The 27963-nt window shown below is 41.1% G+C and overlaps 3 protein-coding genes and 1 pseudogene across 4 annotated transcripts; 3 read left to right on the forward strand and 1 right to left on the reverse strand.

The window, feature by feature from the left end:
- Positions 1-3784: 3784 nt before the first annotated feature.
- Positions 3785-9189, forward strand: LOC117865459 (uncharacterized). Its single transcript, XM_034749672.2, has 5 exons — positions 3785-4452; positions 4549-5053; positions 6065-6266; positions 8073-8504; positions 8600-9189. The coding sequence occupies exons 1-5, from the start codon at positions 4134-4136 to the stop codon at positions 9014-9016; spliced, it is 1875 nt and encodes a 624-aa protein (XP_034605563.1). The 5' UTR covers positions 3785-4133; the 3' UTR covers positions 9017-9189.
- Positions 9190-14714: 5525 nt separating this feature from the next.
- LOC117864884 (uncharacterized) lies at positions 14715-18859 on the forward strand (annotated as a pseudogene).
- Positions 18860-20160: 1301 nt separating this feature from the next.
- Positions 20161-21822, forward strand: LOC117864319 (psbP domain-containing protein 4, chloroplastic). 2 transcript variants are annotated; one of them, XM_072294993.1, is made up of 5 exons: positions 20161-20584; positions 20806-20909; positions 21019-21127; positions 21214-21441; positions 21527-21822. In XM_072294993.1, exons 1-5 carry the CDS (start codon positions 20281-20283, stop codon positions 21589-21591), a joined length of 810 nt encoding a protein of 269 aa, XP_072151094.1. In that variant the 5' UTR covers positions 20161-20280; the 3' UTR covers positions 21592-21822. The 2 variants fall into 2 exon arrangements, with proteins under 2 accessions (XP_072151094.1, XP_034604264.1); XM_034748373.2 differs by having other exon boundaries at positions 20371-20584; positions 20802-20909.
- On the reverse strand, positions 21734-27842 carry LOC117864318 (O-fucosyltransferase 38). Its single transcript, XM_034748371.2, has 12 exons — positions 27627-27842; positions 26489-26564; positions 25110-25177; positions 24768-24856; positions 24509-24686; positions 23702-23830; positions 23443-23576; positions 23152-23365; positions 22893-23077; positions 22489-22584; positions 22248-22392; positions 21734-22100 (listed from the first exon to the last, which is right to left on the reverse strand). Exons 1-11 carry the CDS (start codon positions 27798-27800, stop codon positions 22266-22268), a joined length of 1470 nt encoding a protein of 489 aa, XP_034604262.1. The 5' UTR covers positions 27801-27842; the 3' UTR covers positions 21734-22100; positions 22248-22265.
- Positions 27843-27963: the final 121 nt, after the last annotated feature.

Here is a 27963-nt window from a genome sequence, read left to right on the forward strand (position 1 = left end):
TATCTTTACCAGATGAAGGATGTCTATAATCTCACTGGTTAATTGTGCTATGAATTTTACTAATTATTATATGCCTGTGTGCAATTCATTATTAACCTCAAATAGTAAAGACCACCTTCTGCTACAATCATGATTTCATGACCGAATGATCAAGTTAACCATGTATTTTCTTATCTCTGATGTACTAATATTTTAGATACTTTTTCCCAAAAAAAGAAGAAGGAACCCAAACCAGAATATCTAGAACTGAACTATCAAGTAAAAAAACTGAACTATCATGATAATTTTAGTACCCAACATAAATACCTTAGCATATATCCTGCAATAATACTTTGTTCATGTTCTTAATTATGTCTTTATATCAGGGTTCCGATAGTTGGATTGAACAATCAGCTTTTGGCAGTGCTACAATGCTTGGTTCAATCTAACCTCCCACTATTTTTTCTAGCAGGGAAATGGACTCCCAGCCAGAAAGGAAAACGATAGCAGCCAATTAGGGAAGCAACAAGGATCCACGGGCTGGTTAGCTCTGACAGGAGCGCGGCAAAGCCGCGCCTGTGTTTCTAGTTGAACACCTTAATTAGAATTCTATGAAATTCCTTGAATTCATAGGACTCCGGGAAGAAATCTAAAATGAGCTTCAACTTTGTACAGAGTTTTCTTTGTACTTCGTTTCTCCTCGACTTCATATTTTTTTTTAACTAAGGGCTTCTTTGCAACAGACAATAGATATAGATCTTTTGCAGGATTCAGATCCTATATGATTTTTTTCCACATGGATTCTTCGAAGAAATGATTCAGTCGTCTAGAATCCTATGAAATGGACCACTTCATATGAGTATTTTTACTATTTTTAGAAATTCTATCACGAATTGAGCTCCGAACTCATGGAAATTTCCTTTGCATCTTTATCTTATCTCAAATTTCTGTGTTTTTTTTCTAGCTCTCCATTACATGGGATTGGAGAAGCTGATAAGCTCAATCTAATCATGTTTTTCCGTACATTGGAGATACTTCCCATAATCAGGGATCAAAATGTCGCCTGAAAATTTGCGAAATTTCGGTCTTTTCGATTATGACCGAAATTACTGTTCACCGAAATACGGTCTTCTCACCGAAAGATCTACCTTTTTAGCTCAAATTTCGTCCGAAATTTCACGAATCGGTCATTTCGATGGGACCGAAAAATTGCTGAAAACGAAATTCAAAACCCCATAACCTTAGTTTCTATCTTAATTGTACAGAAAAAATACTTTTGAAAAAAATCTGAAAATAGCGTAGAAGTTTCTTACTTTCTTCTTCTTCCTCCTTCTCCCTCTCTAAGACCAAGTTTCTTCAGTAGATTGGGTTTGCCAAATCCATGGGCTGATCTAAGTGGCAGTTGCGGAACCACATGGATCTGGGCTGGATCACGTTGGAGCGCTCTGTTCCAATTCCAGCCAGGTTGCTTCCACGGTTTTAAACTACAACTCTACAAGACACAAAGGCCCTCTGAAAAAAGGGGATTTCTAATTGTCACTCGGATAATAATGTTTGTTAGGTAATTTATATACAAAAAATGGCGGGCTATTTTCTTGTGATATTTTCAGTAGAATTTGGACGCTCAAAGTGCCTCCCAAGCTAAAAAGGAGAGAACAAATTTTTGCTAGCCCATGTCATGTATGAACCACTTGCAGCCCATGGGTCATCGTGGCATTTTGTTTCGAACTTTTGGGCCCCAACCGGAAAACAGAGCAAACATTTTTTTTGAACTAAAAAAACAGAGCAAACATGATAAAGAGAAGGTAAAACAAAGCGTGACGCCTTGCAATGTGCCCCGAAACTCATCTCTCTGCTACACGCACTGTTTCCACACATTTCATTTTCACCCCTAGTACATCTATTTGATTCCAGTTTTCCCTTCCTTTGGCCTTCGTGTTCTTGCTCACTCTGCTGTTCTTCCCCGCGCATGCTTAAGGAGAATTCGTGGGCTGTGAAGAGGAAGAATCTTGACATTTCTCTTGACTCTCCGGCCAGAAGTAAACGTAGTAGTTTCTATATTCTACCACATGGGATGACAGGAAATTCGATCTGCAGAAATACCATGAAATTCTGGATCATAAATGCGTCTAGAATCTAGATGGTGCATCTATAAGGTCCCAGTTTTTCCTTCCTAGCTCGCCTGCTGTTTTTCCCTGCGCACGCCGTGGAGAAAGGAGAATCCAGGGGCCGTTTTCGGTGTGCCTCACTGGTAGGTCCTCGATCGATCTTGACGGCTCCGGTCAGCAGTAAATGTAGTTTTTTTTAATTTTCTACTGCATGTGGTAAATGAAAGCTAATCAGCGCATTAATCTTGAAATGAATGACCCGGATCATTCAGAGGAGGACCAACCGATGATATATCAAAGGTCAAAAGGCGCGCACGAATGACGAATTTCTCAGGACTTCGAACGTTGCTTTCCTTAGCTTGCTGAACGTATCAACAAATCAGATGAAGACCAGGTATGCAGTTGGCTGCAGACTTGATCGAACCATCATGCATGCAGCTGCTTTAATTTTGGGACAAGTCCAATTCAAACTGCAGTAAGTGGAGTAGAGTGGAATTATTGAACATCCAGCCCTTCGTGTCAATTATTTCATTGACGGTTCTAATTGGCCGGCGCGGTGGTGGCGTATACTTCATTCAGCGTCTGGTAGAAAATGAGCACTCCATCAGTTTCAAAAATTGTACATCTAAACATATACCATATCTAGGCGCATAGTAAAATAGAAAAGTCAAAACAATATACAATTTGGGACGCAGGATTGAGTAGCATGCATGGAGAGAAAAACGTGTCACACGTCTCAGAGCGAGCGACATTGCACGAAACAAAAGAATGTATTTTTAACAATGCCATAGTAGTTTTCAAAACTAGAACGTTTGTTGCATCCAAGTTTTAGAACATCAGTTAATTCTTTTGTTGCCAGAAGCACTGCCCCCTCCCCCTCCCTATATATGCTTATCCAGTATTGCCATCACTCGCTTAAACAAAAAGGAAATGCCATCACCTGGGTCCTAGGCCTATACGCCATAGAGATAAGTTAAGAGATAAAAAAAAAATCTTGGACATAGCATATTAACAATAGCAAATAGTACTCCTATTATCTTATTTCTCTGTACATCACAAATTGTTAGTCTAGTCACTGAATTTTTAATGATTTTTCAAATCCCCCCTGACCGCGTTGACCGTTCTAGTTTCTTGTTTGGTCAAACTATCTTTGGTCAGAAATGAGACCCTATTCCTATAGGTATTATACCACACGAAAATCATCGTTTCATGGGGAGGTATAAAATCACACGCGAAATGCCTTTCTCAAAAGAAATCTGTTCACATGTTATAATTGTACGGCACGCGTTTCTGTACGTACAGTTGCATGCATGACGTCTCCTATGCTCTGATTTAATTTCTTTTCTTCTTCTTCTTTTTGCACAAGAATGAAAATGTGACTGAAAACCTGGATTTGACAAATGGCAACACGGGATCCTTTTGGTTCTGATTTTATTTTCTTACTAATTTTTGTCGAGTTGAAAAATTACGTGATGTTTACACGTAAAGCGTGTGACGAAATGTGAACCAGCCCATTGATATTATCTGCGCTCTGTACGTACTTCGGCCGACCCATGTACATTGATTAGCTCATGCCAAGCATTTAAACACGATTTTGAAAAAAAAAAGATACAAATGTTTCAGGCCAAGTCCGTCCCAGTCTGAATATCTGATGCAGCAGCAGCCAATACAATGAATGCCCACTGAAACGCAGGAACGAGCGAGCAAGAATTTGGTCACCACAAGCAAAGCATTCGCGTTGACCCGGCATTAAACTAAATCAACCACCACTCCATCTTCTTCCTTCCTCCTTCCTGTTTCTTCTCTTCTTCCTCCGGTTTTTCATTGTTGTCCAACTCACGTGCAGTAGTGCAATGCAATGTCTATATATACCTGTCTCCATGCAGAGCTTGAGGCCAGAAATTAACACACACACACACACACACAGCTACAAGTCTACAAGCCATTGCCGTTTGCTTCAATTCATTCTCTTCACCACTGCCATTGCCATTGCCACTGACGTTGGAATATACAGCTAGACAACGGTTGTTGGAGAGGGTATAATATATGCCATCTGCGCAAGTTCAGCAAGGGGCCATGGCCACTGCGACGATGAAGGCGTCGGCAGCGGAGGAGGCCACCAATGGCATGGCCACCCTGCTGAGCCTTCTCCGTGCCAGCACGCTGGAAGACAAGAGCTTCGTCTCCGCTGCCGGAGCTGGGGAAGAGAAGGTGGAGTGGCTCCGGTCGCAGCTGATCGGCAAGGACGTCGAGTTCGACACGCCGTTCGGCCGCCGCGTGCTGACGTACGCCGACCAGACGGCGTCCGGCCGGAGCCTCCGGTACATTGAGGACTACATCGTCAACGAGGTCCTCCCCTTCTACGGTGAGCGGGCTGCCATTCTTGCTCACAAGGATAGATAACTTTTTTCTTCCGACATGCCTGTGTGTGACACGTGTGTTTGATGACTTCTATGGACAGGGAACACGCACACGGAGGACAGCCACGTCGGGAGCAAGACGACGCGGCTTGTGCACAAGGCGGCACGCTACGTCAAGCGATGCATGGGCGCCGGCGCCGGCGACGCGCTCCTCTTCTGCGGCGCCGGCACCACGGCCGCCATCAAGCGCCTGCAGGAGGTCATGGGCGTCGCCGTGCCGTCGGTCGAGATGCGCGGCCGTCTCGCCGCGCAGCTGCGGACGGAGGAGCGGTGGGTCGTCTTCGTTGGCCCCTACGAGCACCACTCAAACCTGCTCTCGTGGCGGCGGAGCCTCGCCGAGGTTGTCGAGATCGGCGTCGACGCCGACGGGCTCGTCGACTTGGCCGCGCTCCGCCGCGCGCTCGCCTCGCCGGAGTACGCGAACCGGCCCATGCTGGGCTCCTTCTCGGCGTGCAGCAACGTCACCGGCGTCATGACGGACACGCGCGAGCTCGCGCGCGTCCTGCACGACCATGGCGCGTTCGCGTGCTTCGACTTCGCCGCGAGGTGAGAGATGACCGGCAGATTATAATATTATAGCAAATTAAAGAAAGCAATGCATCATAATAGTACTTGACATTCATGAGAGCGACAGAATGTCACTCTCAACTTCGTTGAATATAGTACATGCATGACAAGGATGGATTTGACATTCTAGGATTGGGCAGATTTGTGATCTTCTAAAACATTCTTATGGTCAAGGCCGGATCGCAAATCTTCAGAAATGCATATAGTTGGTCGGGAAAATTCTTCTACTTATAATCGTAACAAATTCAGAGAAAATTAAACTACAAATTGGTAATAATGTCTTATGTTTTGCTACCCTAGATTTTAAATATTTTCGTATGCTAATACTCTCTGTATAAAATATGCGTAATGTTAAAGTTTATTATGGTAGAAGAGCATATTTGAGATTACCCACATTAAACCTACCAAAAAAAACTGAGGTTTAGGTTTAGTTTTTAAAAACTTTGCTGTATGTGCTTCTTGCATAGAAGACACGTATAAACGTTAATGTCGCAAGAGGATATCTTGTATATATTTGACTTATCAGTGCAGCTAGTTTGTATATCTGCACTGCATTGAATATGACAGCACATGGACTACTGCCGATCTGATGGAAGTATGAACTGGAACTACATATATTGACCTGCTGTGTATCATGTTTCCGTGTTGAAGTAAGCTGAATTATTGCTTGAGGTATTGTTATTTTCTAATGTTAGGGGAAGAAATTGTGGGCAAAAGATCTACAGAATTCTTCATTTTGACTTTAAAAAATGACTCTGACTAGAGGACCAACATTCTAAGGACCCTAGATTTCTAGACCTGCTATGAAATTTCTTGTTTCCAACATTATCAGAAATTCATCCTTGATACTTTTTTTTCCATGCATGATTACAATCAAAATTTCAGAAATATTCAGCTTGTCCATATGGCAGTTTGGCGCATCAGTTCTGCTTCCTCATGAGCACATAAAAAAAAATCGACGTATCAATTCTAACTAGTCTCGTTTTGCAGTGGACCATACGTGAAGATTGACATGAAATCCGGTGAAATCGATGGCTACGATGCAGTCTTCTTGAGCCCACACAAATTTGTTGGTGGACCAGGCACACCAGGCATCCTTCTGATGAACAAAGCATTGTACCGCCTCACTTCCCAGCCTCCATCAACCTGCGGTGGCGGCACCGTGGCCTATGTTAACGGCTTCAATGAGAAGGTGAGCAGTTACTTAAGCCCAGCGATATGATGGCAAATACTACTTGTGCCATGGTTGCATCCTCATAGTATATCCTAAATCTTACCATTACTAATTGAAAACTCCTTTGGAAGCCTTCAGGTAAAGCCACCTAGGATTTCTAGGTGGACACTCTAGAAAAAGGGAGAAATTATAAGAATTCTCAAAAAAAGCAAAACATCTTGCCATCAATCGGTAGGCTCAAATCGTCATAGCCATTGGATTTATTATGTTTTCTAAAAAATTACCCACCTATGCCATTATAAAAATATCCTAAAGTAACCCCTAAATCTATATCTAGATTATCCATATCTACCATTATATAAAATTAACTAAAGTAACCCCCTAATCTTCATCAAAATTACCCACTCATGCCATTATAAACAATATTTAAAGTACCCCCTAAATTTGCAACTAAATTGCCCACCACTAATACTTAAAATACTTAAAGTAACTCCTTAAATTTGCATCTATATTACCCACATATACCATTATTAAAAATAAAATGAGGTAACCTACATTTCAGTCCAATCACCTTAATTAAAAATATACACCAATATATGAGTCTAAATCATCTATTTCTTACACTATTGGCATATGATATAATAACTAAGGTATATATGCGTGATGCGCGTCACCATTTATAAAGATATAGAGCAAATGATGAGAATATAGGTTTCTATATTAAAATTATAGCTCAAACTTAAGGTCAATTAAACAAATTCAAGCGCATACCTACGATGCAAAGTGAAAAAATTAAAGATTATAAATGTGGATGAAAATATTATAGAGTAATTACTAACTAAAATATAATTGATGATAATAAGTATATATCTATATAAGTATTGTGTTCCAATATTTAACAAATAAGATGTAGCTCATGGTAATGGCTTTTTAGCAATCGTGGTGTTATTTTTTTCATTGGAGATTCTGCATTAGTTCCCATGAGACACGCTAGAAAAAAAAAGACAAATCCTAAAAATTGTCAAAAAAATCAAAAACATCAAACACCAACCCTGTAAACTCTAATAATCATATTCATTAATCTATTATATTTTTTAAAAAAGTTATCCACCACTATCATTGTGAAAATATTCAAAATAAACTCTAATCCTATATCTAAATTACTAAGGTCGGCCAATATAAAAAATAATCTAAAATAACCTAATAATCATCATCCAATTTACTCATACATATCATTATAAAGTATAATTTAAAATTTCATTCTAAATTTGTATCTAAGTTACCCACGTACGTTGTTATTAAAAATAACATAAAGTAAACACCTAAATCTTAATGTAATTATGTTCATGTGCATCATATAGAAATGTCCAAAATTAAACTAATACATGATTATAAATTATCTATTTATATCATTGTTAATATAGAAATACTAAGTTATAGTATATACACATGATGAGTGTCACCATTTATACCATTTGCACATGTATGTGAGGAATCGATGAAAAATATCGATTTTTATGCTAAACACAATGTATGGAGGTGCGATACAAAATGAAAAAAAGTGTGAATGTGGATCAAAAAATTTATAAAGTAATTACTAATTAAAAAGCAATCACAACTGGATAAAGATAAGTACATATCTATATGAGTATTACGTTGAAGTATTGAAAAAATGAGAGAGTAGTAGGTAAACAAATTAAATTATTAGCTAGAAGTTTAATTTCTAAATAATTTTCAGATTCAATAACTTTTAAAAATATTAGCCCATGTGGGAGCACGGGTTGATGGACTAGTTCAAATTATATACGGTTTTGTGATATGCAGGATACATTGTACTATGATGACATTGAAGAACGGGAGGATGCCGGCACACCACCCATCATTCAAAATATTCGTGCATCTCTTGCATTTTGGGTCAAGGAATACATTGGGTATGACGTGATGAGCATCCGAGAGCGAGTGTATTCCGAGATGGCAATGAAAAGGCTTGTCAGCAACCCGAATGTAAGCGTCCTTGGCAACACGAAAGCAGAACGCCTGCCAATCTTCTCCTTCCTCATCTACCCTCCGGTGTCCAATTCGGGCGATGCGAGGCAGAAGCGCCTCCCTCTCCATGGCCGTTTTGTCACAAGACTTCTTAATGATCTTTTTGGCATCCAGGCAAGGGGTGGCTGCGCATGCGCAGGCCCCTATGGCCACACATTGCTCAGTATCCAGAATGAGCTCTCCCTTCGCATCCGATCCATGATTCTTAAGGTATGATTAAGTACGTTGTGATAGGTTTAATGCAACCTACTTTTGTAAGGGTAATGCTGTATACTAATGTTACTGTTCACTTTCACATTTTTCAGGGTTACAGTGGACTGAAGCCAGGATGGACTAGGTTGAGTTTTTCTTACTACCTGTCCAAGGAGGAGTTCAAGTTCATCCTCGCCGCCATTGAGTTCATCGCGTCTTACGGACACCGGTTCCTCCCACTATACAAATTCGACTGGATTACCGGTGACTGGAAATTCCGTAAGCAGGTAATCAAGTACCAAATCATGAAGGAGGAGCTGGATCTTGCCACTGGTATTGACCTTCGGGTTCAATATGACCAGTCAAAGATTGAAGATAAACTGGAGAAGAAACATGGGGTTAATCAGAAGAAGTTTGAGGGCTACTTAGAGAGTGCCAAGAAGATTGCACTCTCCTTACCAGATATAAGCCATCAGGTTGTTAGTATTCCAAAAGGAGTTGACCCTGACCTGGTTCTTTTTCATATATAGAAGACTTAGTATAGTTATAACAACAAACAGGCAGCTTTCAGAGCTTGTGAGTTTGCCAAAATAAAACTATATGAGTTTCTGGAAGTTGTATTAGCTCAAAAACCAGAGTTAACCTATGTTGTAAATTTGAGAAAATAAACATGTTTAGGAAATGGATCCCAAATCTTGAGTCATATGACAGCACTATTTTTCGTACATATTTCAAGTGGTTTTGTGGTAGTAATGTCTACTTCTCTAACTATATCCAATCAACAATTTATTAGGAGGCAAACAGAAGTGGCTTCCGCTTATGTATTTGTACGTGTCATACTGTCTTGATACTACAAATTAATCAAATTTTGTAACATTTAGTACATAGTATATGTCTGATAAATATATCTATAAATTGATTTAATTTTTATACTGTTCAAGATAGTAAAAATTGTTCCCTAGTTTTTTTCTCAGCACCATGATCGAAACACTGAGGGTATCTTGCCATACATGTAATGTTTTTTCTTTACGCGAAAAAATGTACTGCATGCAATGTAATGGTTCTTACTTGCAAGGCTAGCTATCTTAAATTTTGTTTTTCGAGGGCAAGCTAACTATCTTGAATGAGTTTTAGTTGCGTAACTACTCAACAGATAAGACTTAGGCTTTGCCTAACCTATGGAAAAAAAATAGTTTCGTAGTACTGCAGCAAATGGAAAATAATGACCAGCAAAAGCCTTATACTTATTAATTAGACTTTGTAAAAAGGTACTATTATTTGTCAGAGTCGGATTTTTTATTACTGCCATATTGGAATATAGAATGTGTGCCACGCATCAGGATGCTTGACCTGTAGAATGCAGTTCAATTCCACACCAACAAAAATCAAATGATCGCCAACTTTTGTAATTAATCAACATCGCCGTTAAATAATATAAGATTGATGACTACTGCACATAAAAGAGCAGCAGGACTGATCAACTGAGAAAAAGGATTGCCACCAATTTGGTCCGATAGATGAGAAGGATGCTTTAATATCAAATACAAGTACATAACAACGATAATCATGTGGAAGAACAAATGAAATATCTCGAGATCATGTACGAAAGCTTGCTAGCTAGATGCATTCAAGTTAACAAGATATTAAAGCAGTACATGCTGCTAGTCTGTGACACGTGGCACAACCAAACTAATGCCTTCCCTGAACAGGTAATCAACCAAACTAATGTCAATCTGAATGTGCAATCAAGAAAGTGAACCTAATATCTAGCGATGACATGGAATACGTGAAGATAATACTTAGCCACGTGGGCAACCAACAAGTATGATGTGGAGTTGAATGTCATGACTCATGACCAATTGGTGCTTTGATGTGTCCTGTAACGCGGAAATCAATGTATTTTAGAAATGAAAATTAGAACCATATTTTAATTCCTAGCGACGTGTGGCATCCGGATCTATATTAATTTGAAGCTCCTGTTTTCAACTTTATGATTTTATCCTCAACTATTCACAAGTCAATGCGATTATGCTACTAGTCCCAGGTGCAAATGCGCAAATACCAATAGCAAAATTACATTGACTGGTGAATAGTTAAGGGTAAAATCACAAAGTTAAAAGAATGTGGGTAAAAGTACAATTTCACTTCAATGTAGGGGCAAGATTAATAACCCAAAAACCTTTATTTTTCTAATTTGTCAACATCTACATGTTGATTTTTGAAAGTGTGTTTCTTATGGTTCTAGCCTTTGTTCCATGTGCAATACTAATTATCCCAAACAGCATTTTATCTGAATGTGAGACAATTGGTTTATCCCTTATGCAAAATTATCTTTGATGGCTCAAAAAACATCTAAAGATAGGCGTTTAGAACTGTTTGAGATAACACTTGTGCACTTCGTTAATGTCTCAAGTAGACAATATCTGCTAAAAAAAACCCTCACAGATACCATTTGCTAAAATTACATGCTTTCTCCATAGAAGAAATTCATTTTGTTCCCTTTCTTTCTATAATTCTTAGGAGTTCATTTATTACCTAAAAAATTAGGCTGATGAAAATTAAAGCCTGCATGCTTAACATTCATGTGGGGGAAACAAATGGAAAACTCACAAGATATGTCTTTACTAAAGGTAGATAGATGCACTTCATGCTAGCTAGAAGTATAATAAAGTTTCGACAAGCCAGGCACACAAATGTTTCTTTGTTTGCATATCTTTTGTAATTAATTTTGGAGAAGCCAGGCACAAAAATAACAAAACGTTTCATTGTTTTCCTATCTTTTAAGCGGTGAATATTTTGAGCGGTGAAAAATTGAGTAGCAGAGCCTTGATCCACATGCGCGGAATGTTTTTGTGACAAAAGAAGTCAGTACCCACATGCGTGTAGTTTGCTAATTTGGTCAGCAATATATTCATTTTCTGTTTTCTACTACACGTGACAGCAGGAAAGTTAATCAGCGAGAGCAGTAGTATCTTGAATTCTAGATCAGGCACCTAGCACTCAGTAATGCATATGATGAGTGCTGCTGAAATTGACCGATGAAACTGTATATGGATTATTCGAACCGTTTAATTCTTGGCTAGAACGTTGGTTAGCATGCAGAAACCAGCAGCGGGGAAAGGTATTGGCTGCGCCGCTGCAGGGTGATAGTCTATGCTGGTTGACTGACTCGCTGACCTACCGGTTGATCTTGAGAGACTCATCAGCTTGGACCTCATCCCCTGCAATGCATGCTGCCTTTTTACTTTGTCAACTCGAAACCTAATTGTTAGATCTAGCTGATATGGTTATGTGCGATGATAGAGGCTGAAGACTATTCTTTTTTCTGAAAAAAAAATAGCTACTAAGTCAATGCTCACCATTTCGTCTTCAAAATTTATTACTGTATGGAAGCGTAAAATTATCAGTATACATCAATTAAGGTCCAGTTTTCTTATAAAAAGAAGGGAGAAGAAAAAAAAAACAAGGGTAAAGTCATGTGCCAAACACCACAAGCTAGGAGAACACAGATTTATAGCTCTATTATTTCTGTTCTTACCCCAAACGTATGTACGTCTATGAGTGTTTGTTTCTGTACGTGTTCTGAAAAAAAAAATGGCAACCATGGTAAAGAAAAAAAAGTGGATGTGAACAAAATGCTGATAAAACTAGCGCGTACAGTTAGTCATTTTGTTCCGGTTGGCAGACAGGAACCACAAGCTCCGTTCAGTCTTCAATGCCTCAATGCGAATTAATTAGGTCGTTGCATGTGTTTATCAGGGAGAGGAAGAACTAATCAAGGGGAACCGATTTTCTCTGGGCTTTAAATCTACGCACGTTTTTTGGTTGCAAATATTACTAATCGAATTTCTTCAAATTTATCTTTATTATATACTACTGTAGATCGATACTTAATTAGTCCATCTAACGACTTTTGGTTTCCAAGGTGAAAAAATACTTCATCTTTTAGACTCCTATAGGTATATGCAGACAAGACAAAGGTTACAGAATGGCAGTATCATAGATAGCAGTTCTCATTTATTTTGTGCCGAGATATAAAGTTTATCAGAATATCAATTGACTTTCGTGTTTCGATGCTTCACCTTCAGGGTAGAATCGTGTCGGTGCATGTATCGATCCCTCCCATCGATTGAACGTCAAAAAGGACTCAACAATTTGTCAGGACTCTGAACGTTTGCTGCTGAAAATATCAAATGACAGTAGTTGAGGCGACTGGTATGCAGCTGGCTGCAGACTTAATCAGACTTATTAGTCAAGTAGTCGCTTTAGGACAAGTTCAAATAATTCGATCAACTGTCAGTAGAGTAGTGTAGAATAAAAAAAATAGCGGTTTTTCCCAGCAAAAATGGAACCAGCAAGCCGGCTGATCACCAGACCATACGGTGTGTAGATGGCTTTAGCTAGGGATTGGACAAAAGCTTCTCTGGAATATTCCAAGTTCGGCGTAGCATCTGGCGAAGAACAAGGCATGCCGGATCGGACTATCTGGTGAGAAGAGGGTAGCGCCGAGCAGACGAGAAAGGGGCTCTGGTTTTTAAAGTCCATTGCAAGTGTTCGGTGAATACAACACACGCCAAATCATCTAAATGAGTTTCTTTTTAAAAAAAATAATAGAAACGGTCTCTGCGACCACACACAACCAAAATCATCTATACGAGACAAGGAGAAAGTTAAATTCTAGTCTAGTTTCTTTTCAGATAGGTAAAAGTATCTAGTGAACAAAAGCATCTGGTGAGTGCAAAGTGCAAACAAGTAGGCAAGCGTTTTGAACTGGCACAACACTCATCGGATGACCTGGTTTTGTGAGCCGACTCATATTTCGAGATCTGTTCGGTTTTCTTTTGTTGTTTTGACCGCAGAGGGTATGTTCAGGTTGGTTTTCACGACAATTTCTAGAGGGGTAGTATTGTTTTCATGAGTTTCCCATGTGTTATGTGGGACGTGATCGGCTGAGTTAGGAAAAAATTGGAGGTTCAGTTCAAGAAATTAGAGATAGAATCTTGTTACACAAGGAGTTGAAGCTACCCCAATAAATAGTGGAGGAGGTGCATGCTGATTGCATCAATCAAGTCTCTCACCTCTATGGCGCGAGGGTGTTCTAGCGCCTGTTGCTAAAGCTAGGGTAATTAAGAGACGCCATTTCACGTGCCCTGATGTTCTCGTGCACTGGCATGTGAAACATAAAACTCGGGTATATACTCCTTCGTTCCAAATTATAGATCGTTTTAATATTTCTTGATTCATAACTTTTACTATGTATCTAGATATAGTGTGTGCAAGGTAATAAGAGCAATATGTAGTTTATAGTTTGGAAAATTCCGGTTCAAAGGGGGAAATGAAATAGGGATCACTACGGGAAAATTGAGCATTAATCTTAGCCCTTAGTACCGGTTCGTTTTTTATCCGGTACTAATATGAGCATTAGTACCAGGTCCAACGGCTAGTTCCCCGGGAGCCCCCAATAACCCCCTTTAGTACCGGTTGGGAGCCCAACCGGTACTGAAAGTTGCACGGAAGCTCTAGCTGGAGGATTATCTGACATATTTGAGGACAACCAACGCCACATTGTGGACGACATCACTGGGAGAGCCTCTTGTGAGCTTGTTACTCCTATGAAAAAAAAGCTCATTGTGGTGGCTTATGGTGTGGCTGAACAACCGACACAAGGCCAAATAATTCATGGTGTGAAGATTCTAGCTCGTGGTTACGCCAAAGTTGGGGTGGACCGAGTGGTTGATGGTTGGGATGACCTGAAACTGGAAATCCCTAGAGGTGATCGGGAAAAGAATCTAGGAGAAGTCATCCATGGTTGGATTCTATAGCCCAAGCGCTTCTTAAGGATTACGCAGCCGAATCCCCCGACCTTGGGATCATCTCCTCAAGGCTCAAGGGCAAGACCACCTACACCATTTGCCAGAGCACCCTCTCCACTACTAGACAGGGATCCTAGCATGAGTCCACCAGCTGACATGGATCCTAGCATGAGTCCACCTCCTCCTATTATGAGCAAAGCTACATGGCGAAAGACGCTTTCAGTTCTGCCTACTGCGGCTACGAAGAAGAAGCAGAATAAGTTGAAGGAAAAGCAACCAGAGCCTAAGAAACCTTATGATATGACTGATACGGAACTCCACGCAGTAGTGGATGCTCAATTAAAGCTCACTTCACCTCCTGTGAAGAAAAGATCCACCAATTGATAAGGTTAAATTATGAGCTTTTATTAGAAGCATGGAGAAAAAGGCAGAGAAAGCACCGCTATCTGACTACGACTGCTCAATAAAAAAGGTTTTTTAGAAGAAGAAGAAAAGTGGGTCTAAGTATTCCACAGCTCGGAACCCAATCCAACCAATCGATTGCCCCGCTCTAGGTGCTTTCGGAGTTTGATAAGAACCTGGTTCTATTTGCCAAAGATACAAATCTCACCTCAGCTCAACTTCGAGGGGAGGATCACATCCCAAAACACCTGAGGCTGCTAAATGGAAATTTGAGTTAGGGAAACCGCTTGTGTGGCCGCAGTTGGTGGACCGTCTTCCAACGAAGATGTACAAATTGCACCAATAGTACATGGAGGCTTCAACCAACGGTTTACTCATGCTCGAAGTTCAGATTGGAGATCAATATTATTTCCGTGGGAAAGACATTATAAATGTGCCGCTAGAGGAACTCTATTTCCTTTACAATCAAGATGCACTTGACAAGTCACTCATCAGTTCCTGAGTTATGTAAGTCTTTAATTTGCTATAACTTCAAAATCCCCACTCTAGTTATTGCACGATGTCTTAACTCCTATTCGATTTTGTATCATGCAGGATGGAGATTCAAACTTGCCGGAGGAAAGGATACTATGACATCGGAGATAGACCAAATCAAACCTTGAAGAACATATATAAGTTCCTAGAAAACCAACAATACTAGAACTTCAAGTGAGCGTGTTTGCCATCTCTTTTCTTTTTCGAACTAGTAGATAAATATAAGACTAGCCAGCTTTGGCTATGCATATATATACAACTCCCACTGGATACTCCTTGTTATCGCAGTTGATCAAAGTACGGTCTATATTATGGACTATTTGAGGAAAATCAAGAAATCAATAAAAAAATCTCATAGACATTCTTAACAAAGCATGGGCTTGCTTTCGTCAACATCATGCAGGTGAATTCAAGGAGGAACTTGATTTCAAGCCTGAATTCCTGATGTGTGTTGAATTTCCACCTCTCGTGATATATATATATATATATATATATAGTGCTTGAGACATAATTCGAGAAATAATTTATGCAGATACTACGTATGTGTATTCATCCATGGCTTTGTAGGTCCCATCATCGTATGGACTCGGATTCAGAATCGTTGATCCAGAATGTTGAACTTGGAAAGTTAATGCAATGTAATATTATTCATATATGTGTATGCACAATATGTTTATATATGTATAATATTATCTCAAATGTAATATTATAGATAAATACAACTTTATAATATTAGAGTATTAGAACTAGTATACGTAAAGGAAGCAAATACGAAATACTAATATAGAATAAATAAATAGAAAAGAAAATAAGAAAAAAAATAGGAATAAAAGACCTTTAGTACCGGTTGTTGGTACTAACCGGTACTAAATTAGCCTCCGCCACGCGCGACGTGGCAGCCAATTTAGTAATGGTTGGTATCAACAACCAATACTAAAGGCCCCCTTTAGTACCAGTTATTTGAGCCGGTACTAAACGCCCCCTTCAATACCGAAATAGCAATACCGGTTGCACAACATGTGCTAAAGGGAGGTTACGAACCGGTACTAAAGGCGTTTTCACCGGCTGTGGATATTTGGGGGGGGGGGCTTAATTACAATGCTCTTTTGCATGGAACTTTTAAACTGAATGTACGAAATCACATAAAATGCGTTAGTTATTGAAAGTAAGCAATCACATGTACATGAAGACTTCCACACATGGCGTATCATATCCCCAACACTACAAAATGATGTAAGTTGAATTCTTTGCCACAGGAATGAATTTGACCAAAAACCTGCAGGATTTGACAAATGACCAACGCGGGATCTATCCTTCATGGCCGTACTCTGAGATTTTTATTGTGCGAGTTGAAATACATGTACTGTTTATTCACGCGTAGCTAGGTGGCATGCATATCCATCAGGTTTGTGATGTGAACGTACGCTGCCTGGCCATGCAAGACACTTTGAATGATTTGAAAAAATTGAAATGAAATGTGTTTCAGCAAAGTCCAATCTGATGCAAGACGAAGGTCTAGAGGTAATTACCAATGGATCTCCACTGAAATTAATGAATGAGCATTTGGTCGCCACAAGCGAGCAATGGCCTTGACCCGGCATTAAATTAAACCACTCCATCATCAACCACGTACTCCTGATTCCTGAAGTCCTTCGTTCTTCCTCCTCATTCCCATTTCCTGTTCCTCCTCTTCTTCCCCATGTGTGTTGATGTTTTTCAACTCTCATGTGCAGTGCAACTCTCATACGTGTGCCCATGCAAAGCCTTCAAGCCACACACACTACAAGTAACAAGCCATTGCCGGCGCCATTAACCACTGCCATTAACACTACAAGTAAACTCTATTATGGGAAATGAAGCGAGGGACTATATGTAATTTCATATTATGGAAAATAATTAACTTGTGATAAGCTACAATGAACTTTTGACTTTCATCAGGTTAATTTTAGCATTTTTTAACTTGCTGTTTGCATAGCTGACAAGTAAACATGAATGTTGCAACAGAACAACTTGAATACACTTGACTCATATCTCTCTTTCTATTGAATATGACAGCACGCGTATGTTGACTTGTGTATCTTGTTTCCGTGTTGAAGTAAGCTGAATTACGTGGAGCTCTATTTTCCAAAGAACTCATTTTGCCAGATAAAAAAATTGACTTTGACTGTGAGGACCTAACATTATTCTAAGAACTCTTTGTTTCTAGTGATCTAGTCCTACATTGAAATTTCTTAACTTGAACTTTGTCAGAAACTCTGCAGTGGCCCATATGTGAAAATTGACAGTGCCTTTCTAACAGTTCTAACAGTGCCTTTCTGCAGTGCCTTTCTGCATCAGTTCTAACAGTGCCTTTCTGCAGTGGCCCATATGTGAAAATTGACATGAAATCTGGCGAAATTGATGGCTACGATGCAGTCTTCTTGAGCCCCCACAAATTCGTCGGTGGCCCCGGCACGCCAGGCATCCTTCTGATGAACAAAGCGCTGTACCGGCTCAACTCCCAGCCTCCTCCAACCTGCGGTGGTGGCACGGTGGCCTACATCAATGGTTTCAGTGAAGAGGTGAGCACTCAACAGCAGCAAAATGGCCGCACACCTACTGGTACCTCAGTTCATGTTTCTCAAACTTTATCAAATTTTGTTGCATAGCATGTAGGATACAGTGTACTATGATGACATAGAGGAGCGAGAAGATGCTGGTACTCCACAAATCATCCAAAAGATCCGCGCATCGCTCGCATTTTGGGTCAACGAGTACATTGGGTATGACACCATGAGCCTTCGAGAGCGAGTGTACTCCGAGATAGCCATGAGAAGGCTTGTCAGCAACCCAAATGTAAGGGTGCATGGTAGGCAACACTAACGTAGAACGCCTATCGATCTTCTCCTTCCTCATCTACCCTCCTCCAGTGTCCAATTCAAAGTTTGAGAAGGCCGATGAGCAAGGTTGCTACAGTCACTTTAGGGATGTGAGACGCAAGCGTCTCCCTCTCCATGGGCGTTTTGTCACAAGGTTGCTGAATGATCTTTTTGGCATCCAAGCGAGGGGAGGCTGCGCATGCGCATGGCCCTATGGCCACACATTGCTCAAAATAGAGAATGAACTCTCCCTTCGCATTCGGTCCGCCATTATTGAGGTATGATTGAATAATTGTCCCAGGATTAAACTCATGCTACCTTAACTGTCAGGAAATACTGTGTGCTAATGGTACTGTTGACATTTTTTCAGGGGTATAGTGGACTGAAGCCTGAATGGACTAGGCTGAGCTTTTCTTACTACCTGTCCAAGGAGGAGTTCAAATTCATACTTGCGGCAATTGAGTTTATCGCGTCGTATGGTCACCGCTTCCTTTCTCTTTACAAATTTGACTGGATCTCCGGTGACTGGACATTCCGAAAGCAGGCGATCAAGTACCACATCATGAAGGAGGAGCTGGCTCTTCACACTGCTCTTGGCGAGTCAAAGGTTGCAGATAAACTGGAGAAGAAACATGGGGGAAATCACAAGTTTGAGAGCTACTTAGAGGGTGCCAAGAAAATTGCACTCTCCTTACCAGATATTAGTCAGCAGGTTGTCAACATTCCAACAGGAGTTGACCCTGACTTGGTTCTTTTTCATATATAGAAACTTGCTATTGTAACAATAAACAAAACTTTACAGAGCGTTTGGGTTTGCCAACATAATATTATAAGACAATTAAAAGTTGTACGAGCCAAACCAAGTTAACTGAGGTGAATTTTTCAGTAAATAGTTATGTGCAGGAAATGCATCCCAAATCATGAGTCCTGAAAAAGTTCTCTGTGTGTTATTTTTCTGTGACTAAAAGGTTACCAATATACTAAATGGCAAATGGAATATAGTATGGTAATCTTGGAGAAATCAGTAACAGATAGTTCATCTGGTTGTGCCACACATGACACATGGCACAACTAAACGAAAGAAGGCAATAGCAACTAAACTAAACTTTATTTTTAATTCTTTAAAAAGAACAAACTAATCAAACTTGTATTGAATCTGATGGTACACATGTAGACTACTTCAGCTTATAAGTAGTAACTGGTTCATATGCGTAAATGGATGATGTAGCCACGTTAGCAACATCGTCAAAGGGCCATTAGTTGACATTGTTGTGTTGCCTATCTATTGAATTTTCAGTATTATAGTATGCTAGTTTTCAGATACTTGGCACCTTACTTTATTTTTAGCAACATATTTGGTATATCATTATATGAGTTAACAATACAATTTAATTAAGTTCTTCCTTATTTTCTTTTATATGAGTTAACAATACTTGGCTCTCTATTACTAGTCCACTAGTAAATACAACTAATAGGTCCAACAGGTTAAACCTACTGGACAGTTCTAGAAGTTCTGCATTTTTCTTCTTCCATTTTTCTGAGTGACCACTTGTTAGATTATACGTGGTGTGTATACTGAGCCTAGCTTTCATACATATGTCCAAAACTAGTGGTTCAAAATTCTGGCACAAGAGATGTTGCTTGGGGGCCAAGAACATATTCCTTGTCTACGACACCAAGTCTCACACATGTTTTACGATGCACCACAATAACCATCTCTTCTTTTCATTTGGCATGTTTAACTTTTACTTTAAAACTACAGAAAAATCAAAAGTCGTTTCTTCAACCCAAACCGCCCGCGTTGAACACACGAACATAGTGATGAGGAATGGTACCAAAAATAAGAAGACATCATGCTTTTCTGGAGTTTTATTTCTTTTTTAAGGGTGGTGTGAATTTTTATTTCTGCTCAGGTCATATCCAGAATAAAGGGGGAAAGTGAAGAGCGGACACTCAAACTGTCAAACAATCTAGGTGATCGAGGAGTTTTTGTCCAACTCTGAAGCCATCCTGTCCACCCATCCCCTTGTGGTCCAAAATAGCCTACGGAGCACGAATCAGCAACTGAACACAAAAGAAATCGCTCCAGGCGACACCAGAAGTTTAGGCCATCCACCAAGAACAACCACAGAGGCAGATCAAGGAACAATCACAGAGGTCTCACACATACACACACACCTCGCAGAGATGAGCAGCACGACAGTGCTGTTCTCGCCGAGCTCCTCCCTGTTCCTCACCAAACCTTCTCCCCTCACCAAGAGCAGGGCGGCGGCGGCGTTGGCGGCGGCTGTGAGGTGCAGCAATGAGCCAGCCCTTTCAGTGTCGCGTGAGGAGGAGGGAGTAGAAATGATGGGGAGGAGGCGTTCATTGATTTCTGCAGCTGCAGCTGCCTGTGGAGCTTCAGTGCTTGGGTTTGCAGGCCATGGCCTGGCCGCCACTCAGGGCCTGCTGGCAGGGAGGATCCCAGGCTTATCAGAACCTGATGAGAATGGTAAATTCTTCTCTTTTATTCATTTGTGATTGAACTTGGTTGATTTATTTTGGGTCTATATGAGTACTTCAGATTTTAGAGTTTGAGACAAACAAATGCTCTGAAAGTGCTTCATCTGAATGCGCCAGTGTGTGATTCTTCCTCTGGAGAAACCAAACTACAATAGAAGTTCAGACAGAAATACTGTTAAAATGTTTTCATGATGCTGATTGTTCAGACAGGCTGGAGAACATACCGTAGGCCAGATGACAAGTCCGGCGGCCATGGAGTCGGCTGGAGCCCCATCATCCCCTACAGCTTCAAAGTTCCTGAGGGCTGGGACGAGGTAAGACTAAGACCTGAAGCTACTGACAGAACTTCAGTTTCACGTAACGGTCACTTATTTCTGATTTCGGATCCGAAATTTGTGCTGTGTTACCATGGCTCCAATCCAGGTCCCTGTGTCAATTGCTGATCTCGGTGGCACAGAGATCGACCTGCGCTTTGCAAACCCAAAGGAGGGCCGGTTGTTCGTCGTCGTAGCTCCAGTTCGCAGATTTGCAGGTGAGGTCTCCTTCTGAACTAGATGCCATACTGCAAGATATTCTCAGGATGAAAACATGGTCATCACTGGTAATTCTGTCCCACAGATGATCTTGATGATGCGACCATCGAGAAGATCGGCAACCCTGACAAAGTGATCAGTGCTTTCGGCCCAGAGGTCATCGGAGAGAATGTAGAAGGGAAGGTCTTGTCCTCAGCGACAGCAGAGCATTCAGGAAGAACTTACTACCAGTTTGAGCTGGAGCCGCCCCATGTGTTCATTACAGCCACTGCAGCTGGGAACAGACTCTACCTGTTCAGCGTAACTGCAAACGGTAAAAGCTTTGTTTTTAATCTCAGAAACGTATGATACTTATTGGAACTTTGCAATCCTGAACAACGGCCGTGAATTTTTTTCAGGTCTGCAATGGAAGAGGCATTACAAGGATCTGAAACAAATAGCAGAATCATTTCGAGTCGTGTAGGGTTTCAACTACTTCTTTTTACAGTGCCTGTCTTTTGTTAATATGATTAGAGGACATGAGGGATGCTACTATTTAGAGAGGCAAAGTGAGCATCAGCTTCGATTATCACTAAAAACTAGAAAGCTGAAGCAGTTAAACAGTATGTGTAAACTTGTTCTTTAAATGCCAGATGCTTGTCACTACAGAATTTTTCTGATAATGCCTCCAGGGCTACAGATCCTTGCAAATGCATATGTTACGTGTGTTGTTTGAAACTTTCATGCCTACAACCTAAACATCAAATCTCTCGATTTTGTGGGAACGAACCCATTCATGTACAGTTGCTTGGTTATGGGGGCCAGTCCATCTGGGCCAACAAGGTCACTGGATGCTGATCACTGGAAGGAAGGCATCCTTCACTGCCTCATGTCATAGAGTATCCGTTTAGTTTGAAAGTCAGTAGAGCTCCAATGGCCAAAAAGAAGCACTAGTTCACTTCTAATGCGAGTGAACGGTGCCATTATACAACTCTGCAATGGAGAGAAGATGACGGCTCATTCAGAAAGATTCTTTGAGGTGCTAAGGTTTGGACAATACACTTTAATCAAAAGCATTGTGTCTCAAAGCTAACAAACAGTATCATACTGTGTAATAACCGATATATGCATTATGCATACCTATACATCAGCAGAACATCAATGCTTCCCAGTCAGACAGATGCACTCAGGAAATGGGTTTTCGTAAAAAGATTCCTCAGTCCTAAGTCGTGCTCTGCCCTTGCTTCCTGGCAAGGAGCCATATCTTTTCCTTGGAGCCCCTTGTCTGCAAACACAGAAATGCATTATTAGTGTAATCTTTGAATTGTAGAAAGAAAGTACTGCACATATGACTATTTGGACTATAAATAAATAAAATCACCTATATGTATGCATGTCAGTAACAACTGAGGATAGCTTTGGACCTTCCATGAGTTCCCCTTTTTCCAGTAAATCAAAGAGTTCCACCAATCCTCTCCTGCAGATTAAATAGATTAATGTTGAAAATGAACTAACACGCACTTAGATACATGGCCAAGATTGATATACCAGAATATCAAGAAAAAAAATGCACGTAAAATGATAGAATACAACCAAAAGACCCACATGTGCAGATGTGTACGGAAAAATAAGAAATATTTTCAATATGACAATATCAGTGCGCTTGTTTACATGAAAGACTTGTTTTGGAAGAAAATCATAAATTATGCAAAGTCAGAAATCAGGGAAGTAGCAAGATTGGATAAGGAAAACAGGCTTTCAGGGGGAGAAAGGCCTCGCCTTTACCTATCAGGAGTAATAGTTTTGCGATGCCCCAGAAATCTCCGATGGCCTTCTACAGCTTTTGCCATATTGCCAGAGTGTGATGGAACAAACACATCACTTTCAACTGAAATTATGTAATCAAGGGCTGCAACTTGAGAAGCATGATTATTGAATTTCTCAAGCTCTTCTTTTGTCGCTAGCATCTCCTGTAAGATGTAAGTTTAGTAGCATGGCTAGGAAGTGGCCAATACAATCAACAAAATGGGCAAAGTGTAGCTACCTTGCTAACCAAATTTGGGAAGTATGATCTCAATTTTGATATATATTTATCACCACCATAAATTTCACCTGCTGCAAGATAGATCCATGTGGATTCAGGATAGCCCATAGCACGCAGAAAAATGCCCACCTCATTTGGAGTCAGTGGACAGTTGCCTTCAGATCTCTGTTCAGTTGAGTTTATATCCTTCAGTTTCCAGTGGCTTGTTCTCTCCCTATTGAGAAGATAAAGCAAATTAAATATAACCAGCATGTAGAAACAGAGTTGATGGATTGCTTTGGAAGTGCATACCTCATAATTCTCAACTCATTTGCTTCTGAATCACTCAGACCATAAGTGCATCCCGTAAATGCTAGCATATCCTTTTCATATCGTAGATGAAGAGCGATGAATTTTCCGCGAGACCTAAGACGATCCACCAGCTTCTGTTGTGTAAGTGTTATGTTGGCTCAGAACCTAGTTTAGAGACTACCATAAATCTCCAACTGCAAATTAAGGACTGTATATTCTGAGTTAAAGAAATGTACAGTTTATTAAGAGTTATTCATGCCTTTCCTAGGTCCTCAATTGGATCCGAAAAACGCAGTGCTTGGTAAAGACAGCGGCATCTCAATCTCTGGATATCAATTGGAAGACCATTGTTAGCAAGTCGTGAGTCAGATTTCGGGATGTGAACTACCTGCAAGACATAGTGAGGTGTGAGAGTGCGATCATATAGTGAGTTTCAGACTTCAGATCCAGGTAAAAATAGTACTTTTACATTAGCACAGATGAGGGCTTCTTAGTTTGCAGAAGTAAAAGAGTGATGCTAAGAAATGACAACCATTGTCGTTGAATGTCCAGTTGCTAGCACCAGTAGATTGGAGCCACTGGCTACACTGCAGACCGGATACGGCTGCTAGGTAACCATTCATGTTTTGACCGACAAGTAACTGTAGGAATGACTAGTAGCTAACTTGTTGCAAGGCAAATGAAGAGACATGGGAGTAGGGAAGGCAGCACAATGGAAGGAAATGAGGGATGAGGACACGAGGGAGGTTAGCGAAACCATGCAAAGAGGCAGATGAGGGAGGAGTTCCAGAGGCTTAACCGCTTAAGGATTCCAATACTCCCTTTCCTTTACTCTACCTCCCATACTCCTCCCTCAATATATATTATATCCCTAGACAAGCCGCCTATGTCCTCACCTATTTGGCAAGTAATCCCACCATATCAGATCATATCAGCTCAACATATGAAAAATTAGTATGGATAGTTTAATTGAATAGAAAGCTCACTGTTTATTTCAAAGCAAAAGCAATAGTTTTTATGCACAAGTACTAAGGGAATCAACTGTGAAATTTAATTGGAGAACTACCTTCTGATTCTTCCAGAGCTCCTTCACTTCCTCATAATAACTTGCACCCGACCATGAGGTAAAGTGTTTCCGGGTTCTTGGAGCAGATTCCAAGCTTTCAGGCAAGTCATCCACAATGTGGACATCTCCTTCCAGAGCTTTAATAAAATGAGGCTGATCAAATATATCTTTAAATGTACTGTAGACAGCATGCAAGTTGTTAAACAAAAAATTAAGAGGTAATCAGACAGAATATGTGACAATAACCTAACACAATTACCTGGTATCTTGCCAGAATGATCGCTTATCTAACTGAGGGACAACAAGTGTTGCATTCACCAAACGGGCAACTGCAACCATATCACAGATCTGTAGAGGGAAGGTTAGGCTCCAATTAAACATAGAAAACCATAATCATATGGAAATTATATACAGAAATTATGAATAACGTAATAATAACTGTGACAAATATAACAGCACAGATTAATCAGAAGACACCAGGAAAAAAACTCGAGGCTATTCTTTGAACAAGAACAGGTATATAATTGTAGATGTGAAAGCATGCTGACATAAGATAGACAAAAATGAGGTTCGATGTTAAATTTTGGTGAGCTCGACTTACTCCAGTGCGCATTTGGTTGAGTCCTCCATTACTTCTGACAGTCATATAGCGATCTGACTTGCCTGGAACTGTTAACATAAAGCATAGTCAGAGTCATCACAAAATAAAAACAATGACATAATTGTTATCACAATACCAAATATGCGCATATGTGTATCATTTTTGCATGAGTACTGTTCCTATATCAGGTTGCATATATATAAACAAGAAAGATGAAAAGATGAGTTACTAGTTTTGATATGTGACTGTGAAAGGATGAACAATTACAAGATGAGTTAAACTTGGTCATTGTTATGTAGCTCCCATGTTCCTAGTCCAAATAAGGTAAATATTAAGAAAGTAGGAAATCTTCAAACCATGCTTTCATTTTACTAACTTACAGGGAGATTGAAAAACATTAAAACAAACAAAGAATTTATAATCATTTCAGAAAATGAGAGAAGGAAGAAATCGGGAGCATGAAGCATAAACATGAAGTTGATGTCAACACAAAGAACATTTGATGTCACAGACAACATGAGCATTCCATCTTAGGCCCTGTTTGGCACGGCTCCACTCCTAAACTCCAGCAACTCCATCAAAAGATTCAGCCAAACACCCCAACTCCAAAACTCCATGGAGTTGCCAACTCCATGGAGCTGTAGTGCAAATGGAGGTGGAGTTTTGGAGCACCTCTTTTGCTGCTCCAGAAATCTCTCTTTTGAACCTTCTCGTGGAGTTGGTGGGTAATTACCCACCAATGCCACTGGTTACACAAAAAAACGTTTCATTCTATTCTCCCTTCTATTCTCCCGAGCCCCACTCGCCGCCAGAGCCCTGCCCGTCGCCGCCCCCGTGGCCGGCCGGCCCCGTCGCCCGTCGCCGCCCGCCGCCGCACCCGCCGCCCGTCGCCGCCCGCCGCCGCCCGTCGCCGCCCGCCGCCACGCCCGCCGCCCGTCGCCGCCCGCCGCCGCGCCCGCCGCCCGTCGCCGCCCGTCGTCGCCCGTCGCCACCCGCCGCCCCGTCGCTACCCACCCCGCCGCCCGTGGAGGGTCTCCCGTGTGCGGCATAGTGCAGTGGAAAAAGGGGAAGAAGAAGATGGGATAGAGAGGATGACAAGTGGGGCCTTAATTAGGGGGCAACAATGGCAATCCACACTGAAATCGATTTTTTTTGGAGCTGAGAGCACCCATCTGGCCAAACACCTCATTTTTGTTCTGGAGTTTTGGAGCGGAGCTGGCTCCATGTGGAGTTCTGGAGTGGAGCAGCTCCACCCGGAGTTGGATCCATGCCAAACAGGGCCTTAGTACAATGAAAATAAATGGTTGACTTTACTTTTTTTTATTCTGAACCGTCAAGTTCATTTAAGAAAAAGGTAGCGCAAAAATGAAAAAACTTACCCTTATATCTAGAGGTTGGTGTAACACAAGCATCATAACCATAGCCAATAGATGCCCAAAGCTGCTCGCTTGACACCTGAAGATCAATCATTTCTTTGGTTCAACAACGACATTTGAGTTTGTAAGAGTACTGCTCTCGATACCCACCATGAATCAATCTACAAATATCAGTTTTGTTTCACAGGGATGGCAATCATGCAAAGTAAGTTTAGGTGTCTAACATCCAAATATATATAAGCCTCTACTTATAGTCTGTGAGTCTTCTAGTGCCCATGCTGGTGCATAAAAAATATTATTAGCACAAAGAGGTCATTTAAGAACACCGTATTCATCTGGTATCCAACTTGATCATCCAAAATAAAGGTGTCAAAACCAATCGTCAAACTTTTGATCAAGCCAAGCTTAACATTTCTGCTTTCCCTATATACAATATTTGACTTTCAATTAGCAAAAACGATCCAGGTGGCCTACGCTTAGCCTCAAGTTGCTGTGGATGATCAACCTTGCTCTATCCGCATCTCCTACAACTAGTTTTATACTGGTATTAATTTCAGGAACAATTTTCTCCCTATGGCTCCAATCTTTTGTTTGAAGAACACTAACAATTTAGCCTGCAGCTAGTATAAGTTTCAGGAAGGCCCATAGCTATGTTACATTGCATAGTCACTAGTCAGGTGGTCTATTGACAACCAGGAGAAATTTGTGCTAGAGACATGTCCACGGATCAAAAGAAATGAGATTAACTTTGAGTGCCAACATGAGACAAAATGCAAATTCAGGCATTCAGTAAGCACATTGCGCCAAGAACCTAAGCCTAACGCACCAATCCGTGCGGTGAAACCGCCAAGCAACAAGCTATTATAATTTGAGGAAGGTCCGTAGCTATGCTACATTGCATAGTCAGATGTTCCATCAATAACCGGGGGGATTTGGGCTAGAGACATGTCCACAGGACCACATACCAAAAGAAATGAGATTAACTTGTGTATCAGAAGAGCACAAACAAGGCAAATTCGGGCATTCAGCAACCCCATTGCACCAAGAACCAACTCCTAACGCTCCAATTCGTGGGGTGAAACCGCAGCAAGCAACAAGCTAGCAGTAACGAAACCGGAGAGGAAGGGATCACGAAACGGGCCTGGCGGGGTGCGTCGGGGTGGGGGAAGTCGACCCGCGCGACCTGGCGCAGGGCGGAGAGGAGGAAGAGAGCGGCAAAGGCGAGGAGCAGGCAGGCGCAGCGCGAGATCGGCGAGCGCAGGTGCCGCCGGAGGCGGGGGTGGAGGAGCGGCGGCGCACCGCGGGGGTTCGCCATGGCCGCGAGCGAGCGAGCGAGCGAGCGAGAGTGGATGCAAAGAGATTGGTACGGCCCAGTAGCAAACCATAGGGCTTTGTGACTTCTTACTGGGCCAGCGAGTTGGGCTTAGCTTTCCTTAACGTATTTTTTGTTTTTTACGTGGGCTTAGCAGCTTTCTAGG

The sequence above is a fragment of the Setaria viridis genome, chromosome 7, assembly GCF_005286985.2.
Source record: "Setaria viridis chromosome 7, Setaria_viridis_v4.0, whole genome shotgun sequence".
Taxonomy (NCBI): Eukaryota; Viridiplantae; Streptophyta; class Magnoliopsida; order Poales; family Poaceae; genus Setaria; species Setaria viridis.